The following is a 17,401-nucleotide window of genomic DNA, read 5'->3' as shown; positions in this document are numbered from 1 at the left end:
CAAATGTTCCTTCATAGCCGTTGTGCTGCTATGATAGGCCATTTCCGCTCGACACAGTGTGCATACAACAACTGTCAAGTGTTTTGCTTTTTTCGCTGTGCTTATCCCACACTTGAAGGGATGTACCAATGCTGAATGTGGCTTCTGGATTTCACTCAAAAGACCAGACCGTAGTTACTTTTTCCTTTTATTTTCCTTTAGTTTGCAACAGTTTTTCCAACCAAGAAACAGCTTCTTTTTTCTTCTTTAGTCTTTTTAGCAGTCTTTAGCAGTGTTAATAGACTTTAGTTTCTTTAGCTGTCATTAGCTGTCTTTAGTAGCCTTTAGCTTCTTTAGTAGGTGAAAAACCTTTAAGGACAAAACACCACAAGATTAACATGCTGTAAAAAATCAATCAATTATCAATCCCATAATTTACAACTATTAATTAGGCTATCAAACTCTTAACCATTAAACAAGTGCAAGAAAATGGACACATCTTTTCCCTTTAAGTTAAAACAGATTTTAAATAAATTGTCTCAACATAAATGCACCAAGATACATATAAAATACATTTAACACCAGAAACATGTGTACAAAGCCCACGTATGTGGGCTTTGTACCGAGGATGTCGTTGTGGCTTGTGCAGCCCTTTGAGACACTTGTGATTTAGGGCTATATAAATAAAGATTGATTGATTGATTGAGATTGAAACACAATAGATAAATGCAACAGAAAACCCAATATGCAAATACATAAATACCTAACCAATTAACCACCTATTTAGATACATATTTAAAATCCATATTCAATATAAATATATTATTAATTTAGCAGTGAAACACTCAATCTTAAACGCTGTCTACTGGTAGAAAAATGCCCCTTTTTCTACACCCTCACCAACACAGTTAAATCCAACACTTTAAATTGAGCGACTTCACCCTCCTGATGAAGCAAACTGCTCCAACATTTATCAAACTAAGCAAAGAATATCAACACTAAACAACAGTTACACTGTGTGTATTTAGCCTCCAGACTAAGCACGCTACATGCACACAACCCCCCCAAACGTCCAATTTCTTGCCACTTTCGCATCTTTGGGCCACTGGTGCGACTCGAATCGGTCCCTGTTCGTGTTGTTACACCCTCCAACAACACACCGACGAGGCATGATGTCTCCAAGGTACGGAAAACAGTCGAAAAAACGGAAAATAACAGAGCTGATTTGACTCGGTGTTTGTAATGTGTTTGAGAAAATGGCGGATTGCTTCCCGATGAGCGAATAATAGAAAGGCGTTTAATTCGCCAAAATTCACCCATTTAGAGTTCGAAAATCGGTTAAAAAAATATATGGTCTTTTTTCTGCAACATCAAGGTATATATTGACGCTTACATAGGTCTGGTGATAATGTTCCCCTTTAATATCTCCTTACTTTCTGTTTTAACATGTTCCATCTACACTTCTGTTAAAATGTAATAAACACTTATTCTTCTGTTGTTTGGATGCTTTATATTAGTTTTGGATGATACCACAAATTTTGGTATCGATTCGATACCAAGTAGTTACAGGAGCATACATTGGTCATATTTGAAGTCCCCTTGTGTCCAGGGACATATTTCCCGAGTTTATAAACATAATATAAATAAATAAAACAAAGGAAAAAATATTGATGTAATCATTGTAGTATTGACTAGATATGCTCTTGTACTTGGTATCATTACAGTGGATGTCAGGTGTAGATCCACCCATGGCATTTGTTTACATTCTATTGTATCCTCCTACGGTGTGTGGTGAAACATGTTTCGTTATTCCTCGTCCTTGTCCTTTATTTGTCGCCATGGAAGCGAGGATTAGTGATTTAGAAGTAGCTAAAACACTGTGGATGGACGTTGGCCGCTAGCTAGCTCGCCATGTTTAAAGCACCTTTTATTTATTTTTTTTATTTTTTATTTTTCAAATTTTTTTATTAATCAATCCAACAAAACAATACCATAATAATGCAATCCAATTCCAAAACCAAACCCGACCCAGCAACATTCAGAGTAGCAATAAACAGAGCAATTGAGAGGACACACAAACATGACACAGAACAATCTAAAAGTAGTGAAACAAAAATGTATATTATCAACAACAGTATAAATATTAGTAACAATTTCAACATAGCAGTGATTAAAAATCCCTCATTGACATTATCATTAGACATGTATAATAAAAAAAAACAGTGGCTTACACTTGCATCGCATCTCATAAGCTTGACAACACATTGTGTCCAATATTTTCCACAAAGAAAAGTAAGTCATATTTTTGATTCATTTAAAAGTTAAAACAAATTTAAATAATGGATCCCATATTCTAATATATGCACCTCTTGTAGAGCGGCGTTTCAGTATTAGAGATTCACCTTTATCGTTAGTTTTCAAGCCAAAATGCATCCATCCCTTTTCTATCTCCACACTGTGTCTGCTCGTAAGTACTCCCTGATTGTGCGTTGCCGAACATGCTCCTCTGCACGTAAAACCATCAATGTCACGACGTGACAACGGCGCATCTTCATGCCTGTTAATAATAATATTTTTTTTAAAAAGGGAACCGGTATTTTAGAGGCAGTATAGCACCATTTTTGATTAATTAGTATTGCCGTACTTTACTAGTACGGGTATACTGTACAACCCTAGTAGCGGCACATAGACAATATACAGTTGTGCTCATAAGTTTACATACCCTGGGAGAATTTATGATTTCATGGCCATTCTTTAGAGAATATGAATGATAACAAAATCGCCAAAAAGTTCAATTTTGGTCTCATTTTTAGGGCACACATGTTCCAGTTTTGCACACATTTCTATGAATATATTAAATGTGATGGACGTTTCTTATTACAAATGCACCGTTTTTAAAAGTTGCAAGTAGGGATGTCCCGATCCAGGTTTTTGCACTTCCGATCCAATACCGATATTGTTTTTGCATTTCCGATCCGATACCGACCGATACCGATACTGACCGATACTGGCCTATCCGAGCATGTATTAAAGTTTAAAGTTATTTAGCCTACTTAGTTGTCAGAATCATGTTGAAAAGGGTTTTAGTACTCTTGATAACAACTAGCCAGCTGAATTAGGGGAGTTTGAATAATACACAATGGTTGGTAACAAGAAACTGACCTGTTTATTCAAGGATAAACACAAAATAGACAAAATTATACATGACAAACAGAAATGGCATCATTGAACTAGGGCTGGGCGATTTGGCCTTTTTTTAATATTGCGATATTTTAAGGCCATATTGCGATACACAATATATATCTCGATATTTTGCCTTAGCCTTGAATGAACACTTGATGCATATAATCACAGCAGTATGATGATTCTATGTGTTTTGATTGATTGATTGATTGAGACTTTTATTAGTAGGTTGCACAGCGAAGTACATATTCCGTACAATTGACCACTAAATGGTAACACCCCAATAAGTTTTTCAACTTGTTTAAGTCGGGGTCGACTTAAATTGATTCATGATACAGATATATACTATCAGATATATACTATCATCATAATACAGTCATCACACAAGATAATCACATTGAATTATTTACATTATTCATAATCCAGGGTGTGGAGGGGGGCGCCGGATGTAAGTGTCAGAGTTTGATATGAGAATAAATCTAAAGTTAAAATATAGGGTAGAAATGCACCCATTTGCAGGAAATGTAGTCTTGATTTTCAAAATTTTCTTTCAAGGCTTGCATGTCTACATTAAAACATTCTTCTTCATACTGCATTAATATATGCTACTTTTAAACTTTCATGCAGAGAAGGAAATCACAACTAAAAAAATCACACATTTTTTCATACGGTGTTGATGTGGAAATTTTTGCCTCTGCATTTTGATGGTGTGGACGTGTGGCACCGAATTGAGATAAGCGTCTCGACAGACGTCACAATATTTGAACAATGATGACGAAAACTGTTTTCTCTGTCGTGTCCGTGTGTCGAAAATTGTTATGCGCTTATTTTTTTATTAGATTTTGTGCGTGGCATAGATTTGCTATGCGCAGAGGACGTTTAAACAGTGCGCAATTGTACAGGCGAGCACCTTAGAGAGAACGTTGGTCACACTGCTGCGCTAGCATCACAGCTAACGTTAGCCATGCTGCTACCTCTCTGCTCGGGGAGGACGTATACGTATGTGACGTATGACGTGACAGTATGTGACGTGTGTAAGAAGGTGCGCTTGCTGTCTGTGAGAGGGAGACACAGGAAAGAGTGAGAAGAGCCTGTCGTGTAATGCCAGCAGCTAAAAGCAACTGCGTGAGAATTCACAGACGTGTGGATGTGTTGAAGGTGTGCTGGAAAATGCGGAACGGAAATTACAGAGCAGCAGAAAAGTGGAATGTATTATTTAAATAAGTGCGTTGGAAAACACGGACCAGAGTTTTTTTTATAACTGGATCTGGATCGGCATTTTCCCATGCCTTGCCGATACGCAATTTTTTGGCAAATATCGATATTTGGATCGGATCGGGACATCCCTAGTTGCAAGTGATAAACGCTTATTTAGTGAAACGAAAATATGTAAAACTGCATTAATATACATAAATTAAAGATGCATCAATAATGGATTTTTAATCGAATCGTAGCTCCACGAATCGTGACGGGCGGCCTTTGGACTCCTTGAACGACTGCCATCATCTTTCGTATTGGTCGCCAAACCAGAGCAACACTGCGTCAAATCAGCAGATGACCGGTTATCACAGTTCCAAATAGATATCTTCAATGTCTTTGACGAAAAGAACTGCCAGGCACACGACTCGCCACTTCTCCCAGGAGTCCCTCATGTATTCAGCAGCACACGTTCCATCAGGACAGGCAGGTCCGTCTGAACCCGCGCTACAATTTCCCTTGTGGATCAATAAAGATTGTCTAAGTCGTTGAGAAGATCTTGTCGATTGAGAGAGCAGTCTTATCAATTCCGTGTTGTAGATTTGGGAGGACATTGCAAAAAGAGAGGCTCTTGGAACACTAAGAGAGATTTAAAGTTTTACAGCCGGCGTTGAAACTGGGGCATGTGCGATACAAAGGGTCCACTCTGGCATCACTCAAGAGGTCCGGTTTTCAATCGCATAATCTAGGTGTGTTAGTCCGACTTTTCAAACATGATCAGATGAAGGTGTTTCCATGTGTTGTACAATGCTTATTTTGAGGTGAGTTATTTGGGAATTTTTCCAGACTATAAGGCGCACTTAAAATCCTTTTTTTTTCTCAAAACTCGACAGCGCGTCTTATAACCCGGTGCGCCTAATGTAAGGAATATGTTTAGTTGAGCTTTCCCACTTCGAAGCAAATTTATTTGGTACATAGTGCAATGATAAGTGTGACCAGTATATGGCAGTCAAACATACGAGATAAGTGTAGGCTGCACTGTTTGATGTGCTTCAACATACGAGTGTTATTATTAAAGGGGAACATTATCACAATTTCAGAAGGGTTAAAACCATTAAAAATCAGTTCCCAGTGGCTTATTTTATTTTTCGAAGTTTTTAAAAAAATGTTACCCATCGCGCAATATCCCTAAAAAAAGCTTCAAAGTGCCTGATTTTAACCATCGTTATATACACCCGTCCATTTTCCTGTGACGTCACATAGTGATGCCAACTCAAACAAACATGGCGCTTAGAACAGCAAGCTATAGCGACATTAGCTCGGATTCAGACTCGGATTTCAGCGGCTTAAGCGATTCAACAGATTACGCATGTATTGAAACGGATGGTTGTAGTGTGGAGGCAGGTAGCGAAAATGAAATTGAAGAAGAAACTGAAGCTATTGAGCCATATCGGTTTGAAACGTATGCAAGCGAAACCGACAAACGACACGACAGCCAGCGACACGGGAGAAAGCGAGGACGAATTCGGCGATCGCCTTCTAACCAACGATTGGTATGTGTTTGTTTGGCATTAAAGGAAACTAACAACTATGAACTAGGTTTACAGCATATGAAATACATTTGGCAACAACATGCACTTTGAGAGTGCAGACAGCCCATTTCAGGCGCGCTAAGAACATGTATTTTTCCACGATTTCAGCACTCAGGTTAACCATACCTAAATAGACACAAAATACTGCATGACACAAGACTACCCGAATGTACCGGTACTCGAATGATTGAAAAAAATAAATGTTTTTAAGCTAAATTATTGGTAAACACAGTTTATGTATAATAATTTACGTAAAACCGCGAGTAATGAATAAAGTTTTCATCAATTAATATATTCTGTAGACATACCCTCATCCGCTCTCTTTTCCTGAAAGCTGATCTGTCCAGTTTTGGAGTTGATGTCAGCATCTGCTTTGAGTGTCGCAGAATATCCACACATTCTTGCCATCTCTGTCGTAGCATAGCTTTCGTCGGTAAAGTGTGCGGAACAAACGACTGACCATTTCGTCGGCTTTCCCCACAGCCTCGTATTTTGAACAAATTTCGTCCAATTTCTTGCCACTTTCGCATCTTTGGGCCACTGGTGCAACTTGAATCCGTCCCTGTTCGTGTTGTTACACCCTCCGACAACACACCGACGAAAGTGAGAAAATGGCGGATTGCTTCCCGATGTGACGTCACAACGTGACGTCATCGCTCCGAGAGCGAATAATAGAAAGCCGTTTAATTCGCCAAAATTCACCCATTTAGAGTTTGGAAATCGGTTAAAAAAATATATGGTCTTTTTTCTGCAACATCAAGGTATATATTGACGCTTACATAGGTCTGGTGATAATGTTCCCCTTTAAAAGTTAAAAAGTTAAAGTACCAATGATTGTCACACACACACACACACGGTGTGGCGAAATTATTCTCTGCATTTGACCCATCACCCTTGTTCATCCCTATTATCTACTGTATAATTTCAAAAATTCCTGTTTTCCCGGAATTCCCAAATTTCTAGGAAATTCCCATTCAAATTAATGATCTACTCAGTGGCCGAGTGGTTAGAGCAGGGGTAGGGAACCTATGGCTCTCGAGCCAGATGTGGCTCTTTTGATGACTGCATCTGGCTCTCAGATAAATCTTAGCTGACATTGCTTAACATAAGTAAGGAATAATTCCGCTGGTAATCACAGTGTTAAAAATAACGTTCAAAATATAAAACATTCTCATGCATTTTAATCCATTCATCTGTTTTCTACCGCACCTGTTCAAGAAGTTAATGGTAAGAAGTATTTTATTTGTTATTGGTTAGCTTTAGAATAACAATGTTATTAAAAAGAAAAAGAGACTTATTATACTCTAAAAATGTCGGTCTTACTTAAAAATGCACGCATTTAGTTGCATTCAGTGTTAAAAAATATTATATGACTCTCATGGAAATACATACAAAATATTTGGCTTTCATGGCTCTCTCAACCAAAAAGGTTCCCGACCCCTGCTCTAACCACTAGGCCACTGAGTAGGTTATTATGGTGTGTGTATAAGGTAAGACATATTATCTGGCATTTTGTTTCGCAATATTATGCAAAAGTAACTTTTCTTACCTTCTGGTACCTGCTGATCTGTATTTGGGATCGGCATGAATCCTGAAAAATTGCGCGCATCCGCCTTTGTAGTCCGTGACGACGCTGTAGTCGATAAGCTTCTTCTTTTTCTCGATCTTCTTGTTATGTGGCATTAATCCTCCGCTGTTTCCATTTCTGATATAAAGTAGTGTAAAGTTCTTATGTATGTCAGTAAACTCGCCATGAAAGCGCTAAAACATACCGGTGTAGTGAGTTTATATTATTCACCCAAAGATCCATCCATCCATCCATCCATCCATCTTCTTCCGCTTATCCGAGGTCGGGTCGCGGGGGCAGCAGCCTAAGCAGGGAAGCCCAGACTTCCCTCTCCCCAGCCACTTCGTCCAGCTCTTCCTGTGGGACCCCGAGGCGTTCCCAGGCCAGCCGGGAGACATAGTCTTCCCAACGTGTCCTGGGTCTTCCCCGCGGCCTCCTACCGGTCGGACGTGCCCTAAACACCTCCCTAGGGAGGCGTTCGGGTGGCATCCTGACCAGATGTCCGAACCACCTCATCTGGCTCCTCTCGATGTGGAGGAGCAGCGGCTTTACTTTGAGCTCCCCCCGGATGGCAGAGCTTCTCACCCTATCTCTAAGGGAGAGCCCCGCCACCCGGCGGCGGAAACTCATTTCGGCCGCTTGTACCCGTGATCTTGTCCTTTCGGTCATAACCCAAAGCTCATGACCATAGGTGAGGATGGGAACGTAGATCGACCGGTAAATTGAGAGCTTTGCCTTCCGGCTCAGCTCCTTCTTCACCACAACGGATCGATACAGCGTCCGCATTACTGAAGACGCCGCACCGATCCGCCTGTCGATCTCACGATCCACTCTTCCCTCACTCGTGAACAAGATTTCGAGGTACTTGAACTCCTCCACTTGGGGCAAGATCTCCTCCCCAACCCGGAGATGGCACTCCACCCTTTTCCGGGCGAGAACCATGGACTCGGACTTGGAGGTGCTGATTCTCATCCCAGTCGCTTCACACTCGGCTGCGAAACGATCCAGTGAGAGCTGAAGATCCTGGCCAGATGAAGCCATCAGGACCACATCATCTGCAAAAAGCAGAGACCTAATCCTGCAGCCACCAAACCAGATCCCCTCAACGCCTTGACTGCGCCTAGAAATTCTGTCCATAAAAGTTATGAACAGAATCGGTGACAAAGGGCAGCCTTGGCGGAGTCCAACCCTCGCTGGAAACGTGTCCGACTTACTGCCGGCAATGCGGACCAAGCTCTGGCACTGAGCATACAGGGAGCGGACTGCCACAATCAGACAGTCCGATACCCCATACTCTCTGAGCACTCCCCACAGGACTTCCCGAGGGACACGGTCGAATGCCTTCTCCAAGACCACAAAACACATGTAGACTGGTTGGGCAAACTCCCATGAACCCTCAAGGACCCTGCCGAGAGTATATAGAATATATATCACCCAAGGAACTTTAGTTATTAGACAGTTCCAGTCGGACGTTTTTTCACGGGACACATTTCCGGTGTTGTTGTTTCCGGATGAGGAGATGCTGCTCCGTTATTGATTGAAGTAAAGTCTGAATGTCATTAAAACAGTTAGCTCCATCTTTTGAAACTTCTTCCACTCCCGTCCTTGCACGCTACACCGCTACGGGGAAAAGACGCTGTCGAAGGTGAGCCTCGTAAATAAGACCGCCCACAAAACGGCGCATCCAGAAGAGACTGTCAGAAAGCGGCTTGAAGTTGATCTGTAAAACATAAACTGTGCAACATTTTGACCAAAGAACCACCATTACATGTTATGTAGACCACAAGGAAGTGTTTTACATTTAGAAAAAATTAATAATATAATGACTCCTTTAATGCGCCCTATAAACCGGTGCGCCTTATACAGGTATATGAAAAAAGATAAAAAATAGACAATTCTTGCCAGTGCGCCTTATGGCCCTGAAAATACGGTAATTTAGTGCGTGAGAATGTAGTCAGTGGGTTCAAAGACGAGCTGATTTTATTTCAGTTTTACTGCAGTGCACCCGATCACCCCGCTCACGCTCGGCCGTCTGACAGCACGCTAGTCGTACATATCCACAGGCCCGGCCCACATTTCCGTAGCAAGAGGGGCTCGAGAGCCTTTTCCGCTATCCCCAAAACCTCCCCCACCTCGCTCGCCTCACTGTGATCCTCAGCCAAAGCCCACTTTCTCACACAGCTGCTCAACACTCCGCTCGACAAGTCGGGATCCAGAGTCCGTTTGGCATGCCTCCTACCACTGGACCACGTGTAAGACGGTAGAGGGGAGGCTTGTTTATAACGTCCTGTCCCGAGGGAGGTGTTTTTCAGAACGCCAAGGCCCATTAGAGGTTTCCTCTGGAGGGGGTGTGAGGTCAGGGGGAGCAGATGTTGCCGGGGCAAACAGTGGATTCTGTGTTAAATCCGCTCAGGTTGAGACCATGTCGGATGTTTTTGGCACTTGGTGGTGGGCGGGGTTAACTGACTTTAGTATTTCCAGGCTGGGTCTCATTGGCTGTGACGAGCAGGACATAAAGTCCTTCACACTTTGTGGAACAATGCCGTCGCACCTCACTGCCCCCTGCTGGCCACCCTGGCCTAAAACTCTGCAGTGAAACATCCATCCATCCATTTTCGACCGCTTGTCCCTTTTGGGGTCGCGAGGGGTGCTGGAGCTTATCTCGGCTGCATTCGGGCGGAAGGCGGGGTCCACCCTGGACAAGTCGCCACCTCATCGCAGGGCCAACACAGATAGACAGACAACATTCACACACTAGGGCCAATTTAGTGTTGCCAATCAACCTATCCCCAGGTGCATGTCTTTGGAGGTGGGAGGAAGCCGGAGTACCCGGAGGGAACCCACGCAGTCACAGGGAGGACATGCAAACTCCATACAGAAAGATCCCGAGCCCGGGATGAGGCACATGCACTAACCCCTGTGCTGCCCGTGAAACATCCCAATGATGTTAAATGTTCTTCAGGTGCTCTCAGGAGAGTTCTTAACCTTTTTGACTACTTTTAATAGAGGTGGGGTAAATAGTTAGATAGTCAATGTATTTATTGTAAGTAAAGTGATGCAGACCGTTCTAAAATTTGGCTGAAATGTGGGAATTAATTCATCCATCCATCCATCTTCTTCCGCTTATCCGAGGTCGGGTCGCGGGGGCAGCAGCCTAAGCAGGGAAGCCCAGACTTCCCTCTCCCCAGCCACTTCGTCCAGCTCCTCCCGGGGGATCCCGATGCGTTCCTAGGCCAGCCGAGAGACATAGTCTTCCCAACGTGTCCTGGGTCTTCCCCGTGGCCTCCTACTGGTCGGACATGCCCGAAACACTTCCCTAGGGAGGCGTTCCAGGTGGCATCCTGACCAGATGCCCGAACCACCTCATCTGGCTCCTCGAATCGTAGCTCCTGAATTTTAATCGGAATCGAATCGTAAGGTGCCCAAAGATTCCCACCTCTAACGTTTACACTGCTGGCCAAAGTGGACCGAATCAGATTTTTTTATTCCAGCTGACTGTTTGGATTACCTGCAATGAGGTGGCGACTTGTCCAGAGTGTACCCCGCCTTCCGCCCGATTGTAGCTGAGATAGGCTCCAGAGCCCCCGCGACCCTGGAGGGAATAAGCGATAGAAAATGGATGGATGGATGTTTGGATTACAAGTAAACTGTGATATTTATCAGACTCCAGTATAAATGTGCACAGGCCCCAATGTGGCCCCGATGTCACTTGCATGTGCATTTTGATAAAGTGGAAACAAAGAAAGTAAATGTGGGTCCCTGTCCATAAACTGTGTGCTTTTAGGGATTACCTTTTTGCAGAACAGACTCTATAATTAACAAAAGAAACAATAATGTCATACAAAATGATGTCTGTCTGTAAATAAAATGAACAAGGAAGTTGCTACTACTACAACGACTGTTTTTCAAAATAAAAGCCGCCACACTTTTAAAAATTAGGGTGTTTTTTTTAGGTGAAAACATATTAAAGTAATACAATGGGTTTTCATCTTTTTATGGCTGAGAAGTGGACATCGGCGTGGATCTACATCAGCTTTATTTTTCAACTCAATGACAGAAAAAACTTACGCAATGTACGTAACATCTAATTAGGGTTGTCAATTTTAAAAAATAAAAAAAAAATTAAAAATTCCTATACTGCCTCTTGAAAAATACCGGTACTTTTTTTTTTCCCATGGTCCTGATGGCGTGCTGTTGGGCATGTCGCAAGTCAACAACACAAAGCAGAAACAGCGTGGAGAAAAAGGAAAGAAAACTGACGTATTTTGGCTTTAAAACTAACAAAAAAGATTGTGCTGTATAAGCGGTGCTTTAAAACTAGCTACTGGTTAGCTAGCAGCTAACGTCGGCCCACACAATGTTTTAGCTACTTCTGAATCACTAATCCTCGTCTCCATGGCGACAAAAAAAAAAAATCACAAGTATCATCCCTGCAGGGCGAGAAATAGCTAAACATGTTTCACGACACACCGTTGGAGGATACAATAGCTAACCGCTAACAGGAAGCTCGCACTCATTAATGTCAACAAATGGGTGAGCTATACAAATATCGACTAACGATACCAACTATCACATTAATATTTTATATAAAATCTTTTGGATTTTTTTAATGAAATACACCCCTGGACACGAGAACTTTAATTATGACCAATGTATGATCCTGTAACTACAGTACTTTTGACAAAGTAATATAATGGGAAATGACACAATATGTTACTGCATACGTCAGTAGACTAATTAGGAGCCTTTGTTTGTTTACTTACTACTAAAAGACAAATTGTCTAGTAACTTATTTAATGACAGAATTTTTCTTCGATTGCAATAAGAAACATGTTTAATGTATCATAACATTTTCTGTTAAAATAAAGCCAATAATGACATTTGTCGTCCCATTTTATTTTGAAAATTATCCAAGTATCGAAATACATTTTGGTAATGGTACCAAAATATTGACATCAGGACAACCGTACATGTAAGCAAATACTCCACAGTGTACACGTCATTCCCGGTTCTTCAACAATCGCGATTTGTTAGGAATCAAAGTCCTCATAAAAATATATATTCATATATTACATATAGCCTATTATTTGCGCACTATTGACTGGTAATGCACCGAAAATTCAGTGGTGGAAACCAGATTAAACCGCAGCAGTAAAACATCCAGTTAGTTAACCACAAAGATTATTGTCGAGGCTTAGGTCAGACTGATTAGAAAAATAAATACCAATCAAATACACTGCAAAAGAAGGGACTGATGAAAATTAAATAAATGCACATACAATTATGTGCTTAAATAAATACTTTCTAATTAAATCGTTAATAAATAATAATAAACTGTTTCTTAAATAAACTGTCAATAAAATTAAAGTGCGAATGAAAACACAGCTTTACCACTTAAGTCATCATTTTTGCGCTTAAACTTCTCTGACTTTAGCCCCAGACTTCTTCTGTTTGATATTGTCATTACTCCCCTCAAGTGGTGGAAATCAATAACAAATCAATTTAAAAACAATTATGCATTGCTACAATTAATACATTCTAACTCAATTAATCATCAATATGTTTTTCTTTAATAAACTGTCAAAATGTAAGAGCAAATAAAAACACAGCTTCACCACTTTAGTCATAATTTTTGCGCTTAAACCTTCAGCTCCAGACTTCTTCTGTTTGTTTGGATATTGTCATTACCGCCACAAGTGGTAGAAAAGTGTATTACAACTGAGTACCGCTGCGGCCCATATGGACTAAGGCTGAGGTTGCCAGCAATGGTTAAGAAAGATTGTCTTAGAGCAGGGCTTCCTAACGTTTTTGACCCCGGGGCCCAACTTTTTCACTACATAGGGTACCGGGGCCCACTCAAAAAGTAACACTAAATCATCAATGTTACTCTCGATTTTAATTGTATTCGATAATTATATGTAACCTACTTAGAGTTTAACAGAATAAACCTTGTCAAATGATATTAACCATGCAACCAAAAGAAGGGACTCATAAAAAAAACTATACAAAATTAATTTAAATACAATTATGCATTCCTATAATAAATAAATTCAAACTAAATTCATCATGAATATGTTTTTTTAATAAAGCGTCAAAATTTAAGTGTAAATAAAAATACAGCTTCACCACTTTAGTCATAATTTTTGCGCTTAAACCTTTAGCTCCAGACTTTTTCTGTTTGTTTGGATATTGTCATTACCGCCACAAGTGGTGGGAAAGTGTATTACAAGTTACTCTCGATTTTAATTGTATTCGATAATTATATGTAACCTAGTTAGAGTTTAACAGGATAAACCTTCCATCCATCCATCCATTTTCTACCACTTGTCCCTTTTGGGGTCGCGGGGGTTCGCTGGACCCTATTCATCCATCCATTTTCTACCGCTTGTCACTTTCGGAGTGGCAGGGGGTCGCTGGAGCCTATTCATCCATCCATTTTCTACCGCTTGTCCCTTTTAGGGTCGCGGGGGGTCGCTGGAGCCACAACACAACCAGGCTTATATTTAATATGCCACAAATTAATCCCGCATAACAAACACCTCCCTCCTCCCATCCATATAACCCGCCAATACAACTCAAACACCTGCACAACACACTCAATCCCACAGCCCAAAGTACCGTTCACCTCCCCAAAGTTCATACAGCACATATATTTCCCCAAAGTCCCCAAAGTTACGTACGTGACATGCACATAGCGGCACGCACGTACGGGCAAGCGATCAAATGTTTGGAAGCCGCAGCTGCATGCGTACTCACGGTACCGCGTCTGCGTATCCAACTCAAAGTCCTCCTGGTAAGAGTCTCTGTTGTCCCAGTTCTCCACAGGCCAATGGTAAAGCTTGACTGTCATTTTCCGGGAATGTAAACAATGAAACACCGGCTGTGTTTGTGTTGCTGCAGCCGCCCGCAATACACCGCTTCCCACCTACAGCTTTCTTCTTTGCTGTCTCCATTGTTCATTGAACAAATCGCAAAAGATTCACCAACACAGATGTCCAGAATACTGTGGAATTTTGCGATGAAAACAGACGACTTAATAGCTGGCCACCATGCTGTCCCAAAATGTCCTCCACAATCCGTGACGTCACGCGCTGACGTCATCATACCGACACGTTTTCTGCAGGATATTTTGCGCGAAATTTAAAATTGCACTTTAGTAAGCTAACCCGGCCGTATTGGCATGTGTTGCAATGTTAAGATCAGACTGCGTGGTTGGTAGTAGTGGGTTTCAGTAGGCCTTTAACAGTTAATTTTACTAATTTTCATTAATTACTAGTTTCTATGTAACTGTTTTTATATTGTTTTACTTTCTTTTTTATTCAAGAAAATGTTTTTAATTTATTTATCTTATTTTATTTATTTTTTATTTTTTTAAAGTACCTTATCTTCACCATACCTGGTCGTCCAAATTAGGCATAATAATGTGTTAATTCCACGACTCTATATATCGGTTGATATCGGTATCGGTTGATATCGGTATCGGTAATTAAAGAGTTGGACAATACTGGAATATCGGATATCTGCAAAAAGCCATTATCGGACATCCCTAGAAAAAACATATACTGTACATTAAGGAAGAAAATATAAAGCACTTTATCCATCCATCCTTCCATTTTCTACCGCTTAGTCCCTTCGGGGTCACGGGGGCGCTGGAACTTATCTCAGCTACAATCAGGCGGAAGGCGGGGTACACCCTGGACAAGTCGCCACCTCATCGCAGGGCTAAAGCACTTTAATGACGCATATTATTTCCATGCTTTCGAGGGCCAAATAAAATGACGTGGCGGCCCAGATCTGGCCACCTAAGTCTTGGAGTATATTTAGTGCTGTTTGCTAACGTGAGCGTCGCCCGCAGGTGACGTTCCGCACGAGGATCTATCACTGCAACATCAACAGCCAGGGCGTGATCTGCCTGGACATCCTGAAGGACAACTGGAGCCCCGCCCTCACCATCTCCAAGGTGCTGCTGTCCATCTGCTCCCTGCTCACAGACTGCAACCCAGGTGAGGCTCCTCTCCAGGTAGCGGGCGCTGGCGACGCGCTCCTTTTGGCTTGGCGCTAACCCGCCGTTGTCCCCCTTGCAGCCGACCCCCTGGTGGGCAGCATCGCCACACAGTACCTGACCAACAGAACCGAGCATGACAGGATAGCCAAGCAGTGGACCAAGAGATACGCCACATAGACCACGCCCCCTCTTTGTCGCGAGCCACGCCCTCCTTTACATGCATTCTCCTCCCCTCACTGTACCGCTCTCTACCTCTCTCTCGCCCTCCTTCTGTCAAAGCACACTCACTAAGTGCATCAGAACACCTGAAGCCCTCCTCTTCCTCCTCTTCTTTACCCGCTCTTCTTCCTCCTCCACATTTTATCCAACTTTTGTGTGTTAAAAACAAAAAAAACAACAAAAAAAAGTTAATAATAAACAACACAATTGTCCTTTTCTTTCTGTTCCTTGTTGACTTGAAAGCTTCTTTTTTATACAAATAGTAGATTGGGATTTTGAATTTCCAATATGTGAATGTTGGAAGCCATTGTATTGGAACACACACACACACACACACACACACACACACACACACACACACACACACACACACACACACTATGTATTCTCATTTTCTGTGTGGCATCTAGAACAAACATGCATACTGTATGCTTTTACTTTCTTCTGTTTTTGTCCTTTTGAGTACGTTACCCGCATGGATCAGGAAGGTTTGCGTGGATGGAATCTCCGTGCTTTTTAACTTCCTCTCGTTTTGTTTGTACTGTATGTATTTTTTCAACGGCTTTTGAGGCAGACCACCAACTAAAAGCAGAGGTCTGCCTGTGAAAGAGGCAGGACTTGTATATTTACTGGCTACCCGCCACCCCCTGCTCTTTGCAGAGTGGTTTGTTGTGCACTTGTATTACTGAAACACCCAATAAAAACACACTGTGGTTGGCTTGTGACATGTCTGCCTTCTTTCACTCTTTCACCGCCTTTCTCACACACTCACTTTTCTACCAGACTCTTCCCATATGACTTTTTCCACTTACTCATATGGAGCCAATACAACATGGGGGTCCAATTATTGGACACTTTTTTTGGTGGTAGCAGGGGGTGTATATTGTAGCGTCCCGGAAGAGTTTGTGCTGCAAGGGCTTCTGGGTATTTGTTCTGTTGTGTTTATGTTGTGTTACGGTGCGGATGTTCTCCCGAAATGTTTGTCATTCTTGCTTATAATAATAATAATAATAGATTTTATTTGTAAAAAGGCACTTTACATTGAGTAAACAACCTCAAAGTGCTACGGTGTATTAAAAAAAAAAAAATACATAAAAAAAAAGATAATAAAAAATAAATTAATTAAAATAAAAACTACAGCAGCCAAATAACTAAAACTAGTATCCATCCATCCATCCATTCATCTTCTTCCGCTTATCCGAGGTCGGGTCGCGGGGGCAGCAGCCTAAGCAGGGAAGCCCAGACTTCCCTCTCCCCAGCCACTTCGTCCAGCTCTTCCCGGGGGATCCCGAGGCGTTCCCAGGCCAGCCGGGAGACATAGTCTTCCCAACGTGTCCTGGGTCTTCCCCGTGGCCTCCTACCGGTCGGACGTGCCCTAAACACCTCCCTAGGGAGACGTTCGGCTGGCATCCTGACCAGATGCCCGAACCACCTCATCTGGCTCCTCTCCATGTGGAGGAGCAGCGGCTTTACTTTGAGCTTCTCCCGGATGGCAGAGCTTCTCACCCTCTCTCTAAGGGAGAGCCCCGCCACCCGGCGGAGGAAACTCATTTCGGCCGCTTGTACCCATGATCTTGTCCTTTCGGTCATGACCCAAAGCTCATGACCATAGGTGAGGATGGGAACGTAGATCGACCGGTAAATTGAGAGCTTTGCCTT

At 42.1% G+C, this 17,401-nt stretch overlaps 1 protein-coding gene across 1 annotated transcript in view; it reads left to right on the top strand.

Annotated features, from left to right (window-relative positions):
* LOC133603339 (ubiquitin-conjugating enzyme E2 E2) overlaps positions 1–16,467 on the top strand; it is a 136,353-nt gene extending 119,886 nt beyond the window's left edge. Inside the window, exons 5-6 of the mRNA XM_061956517.2 lie at positions 15,374–15,521; positions 15,603–16,467. Of these exons, the coding sequence (XP_061812501.1) occupies positions 15,374–15,521; positions 15,603–15,700 (246 nt within the window). The 3' untranslated portion in view covers positions 15,701–16,467. The remainder of the gene's footprint in view (positions 1–15,373; positions 15,522–15,602) is intronic.
* The last annotated feature ends 934 nt before the right edge of the window (positions 16,468–17,401 follow it).

This window comes from Nerophis lumbriciformis, linkage group LG04 (assembly GCF_033978685.3).
Source record: "Nerophis lumbriciformis linkage group LG04, RoL_Nlum_v2.1, whole genome shotgun sequence".
NCBI lineage: Eukaryota > Metazoa > Chordata > Actinopteri > Syngnathiformes > Syngnathidae > Nerophis > Nerophis lumbriciformis.
This window is presented reverse-complemented; position numbering and strand designations above follow the sequence as displayed.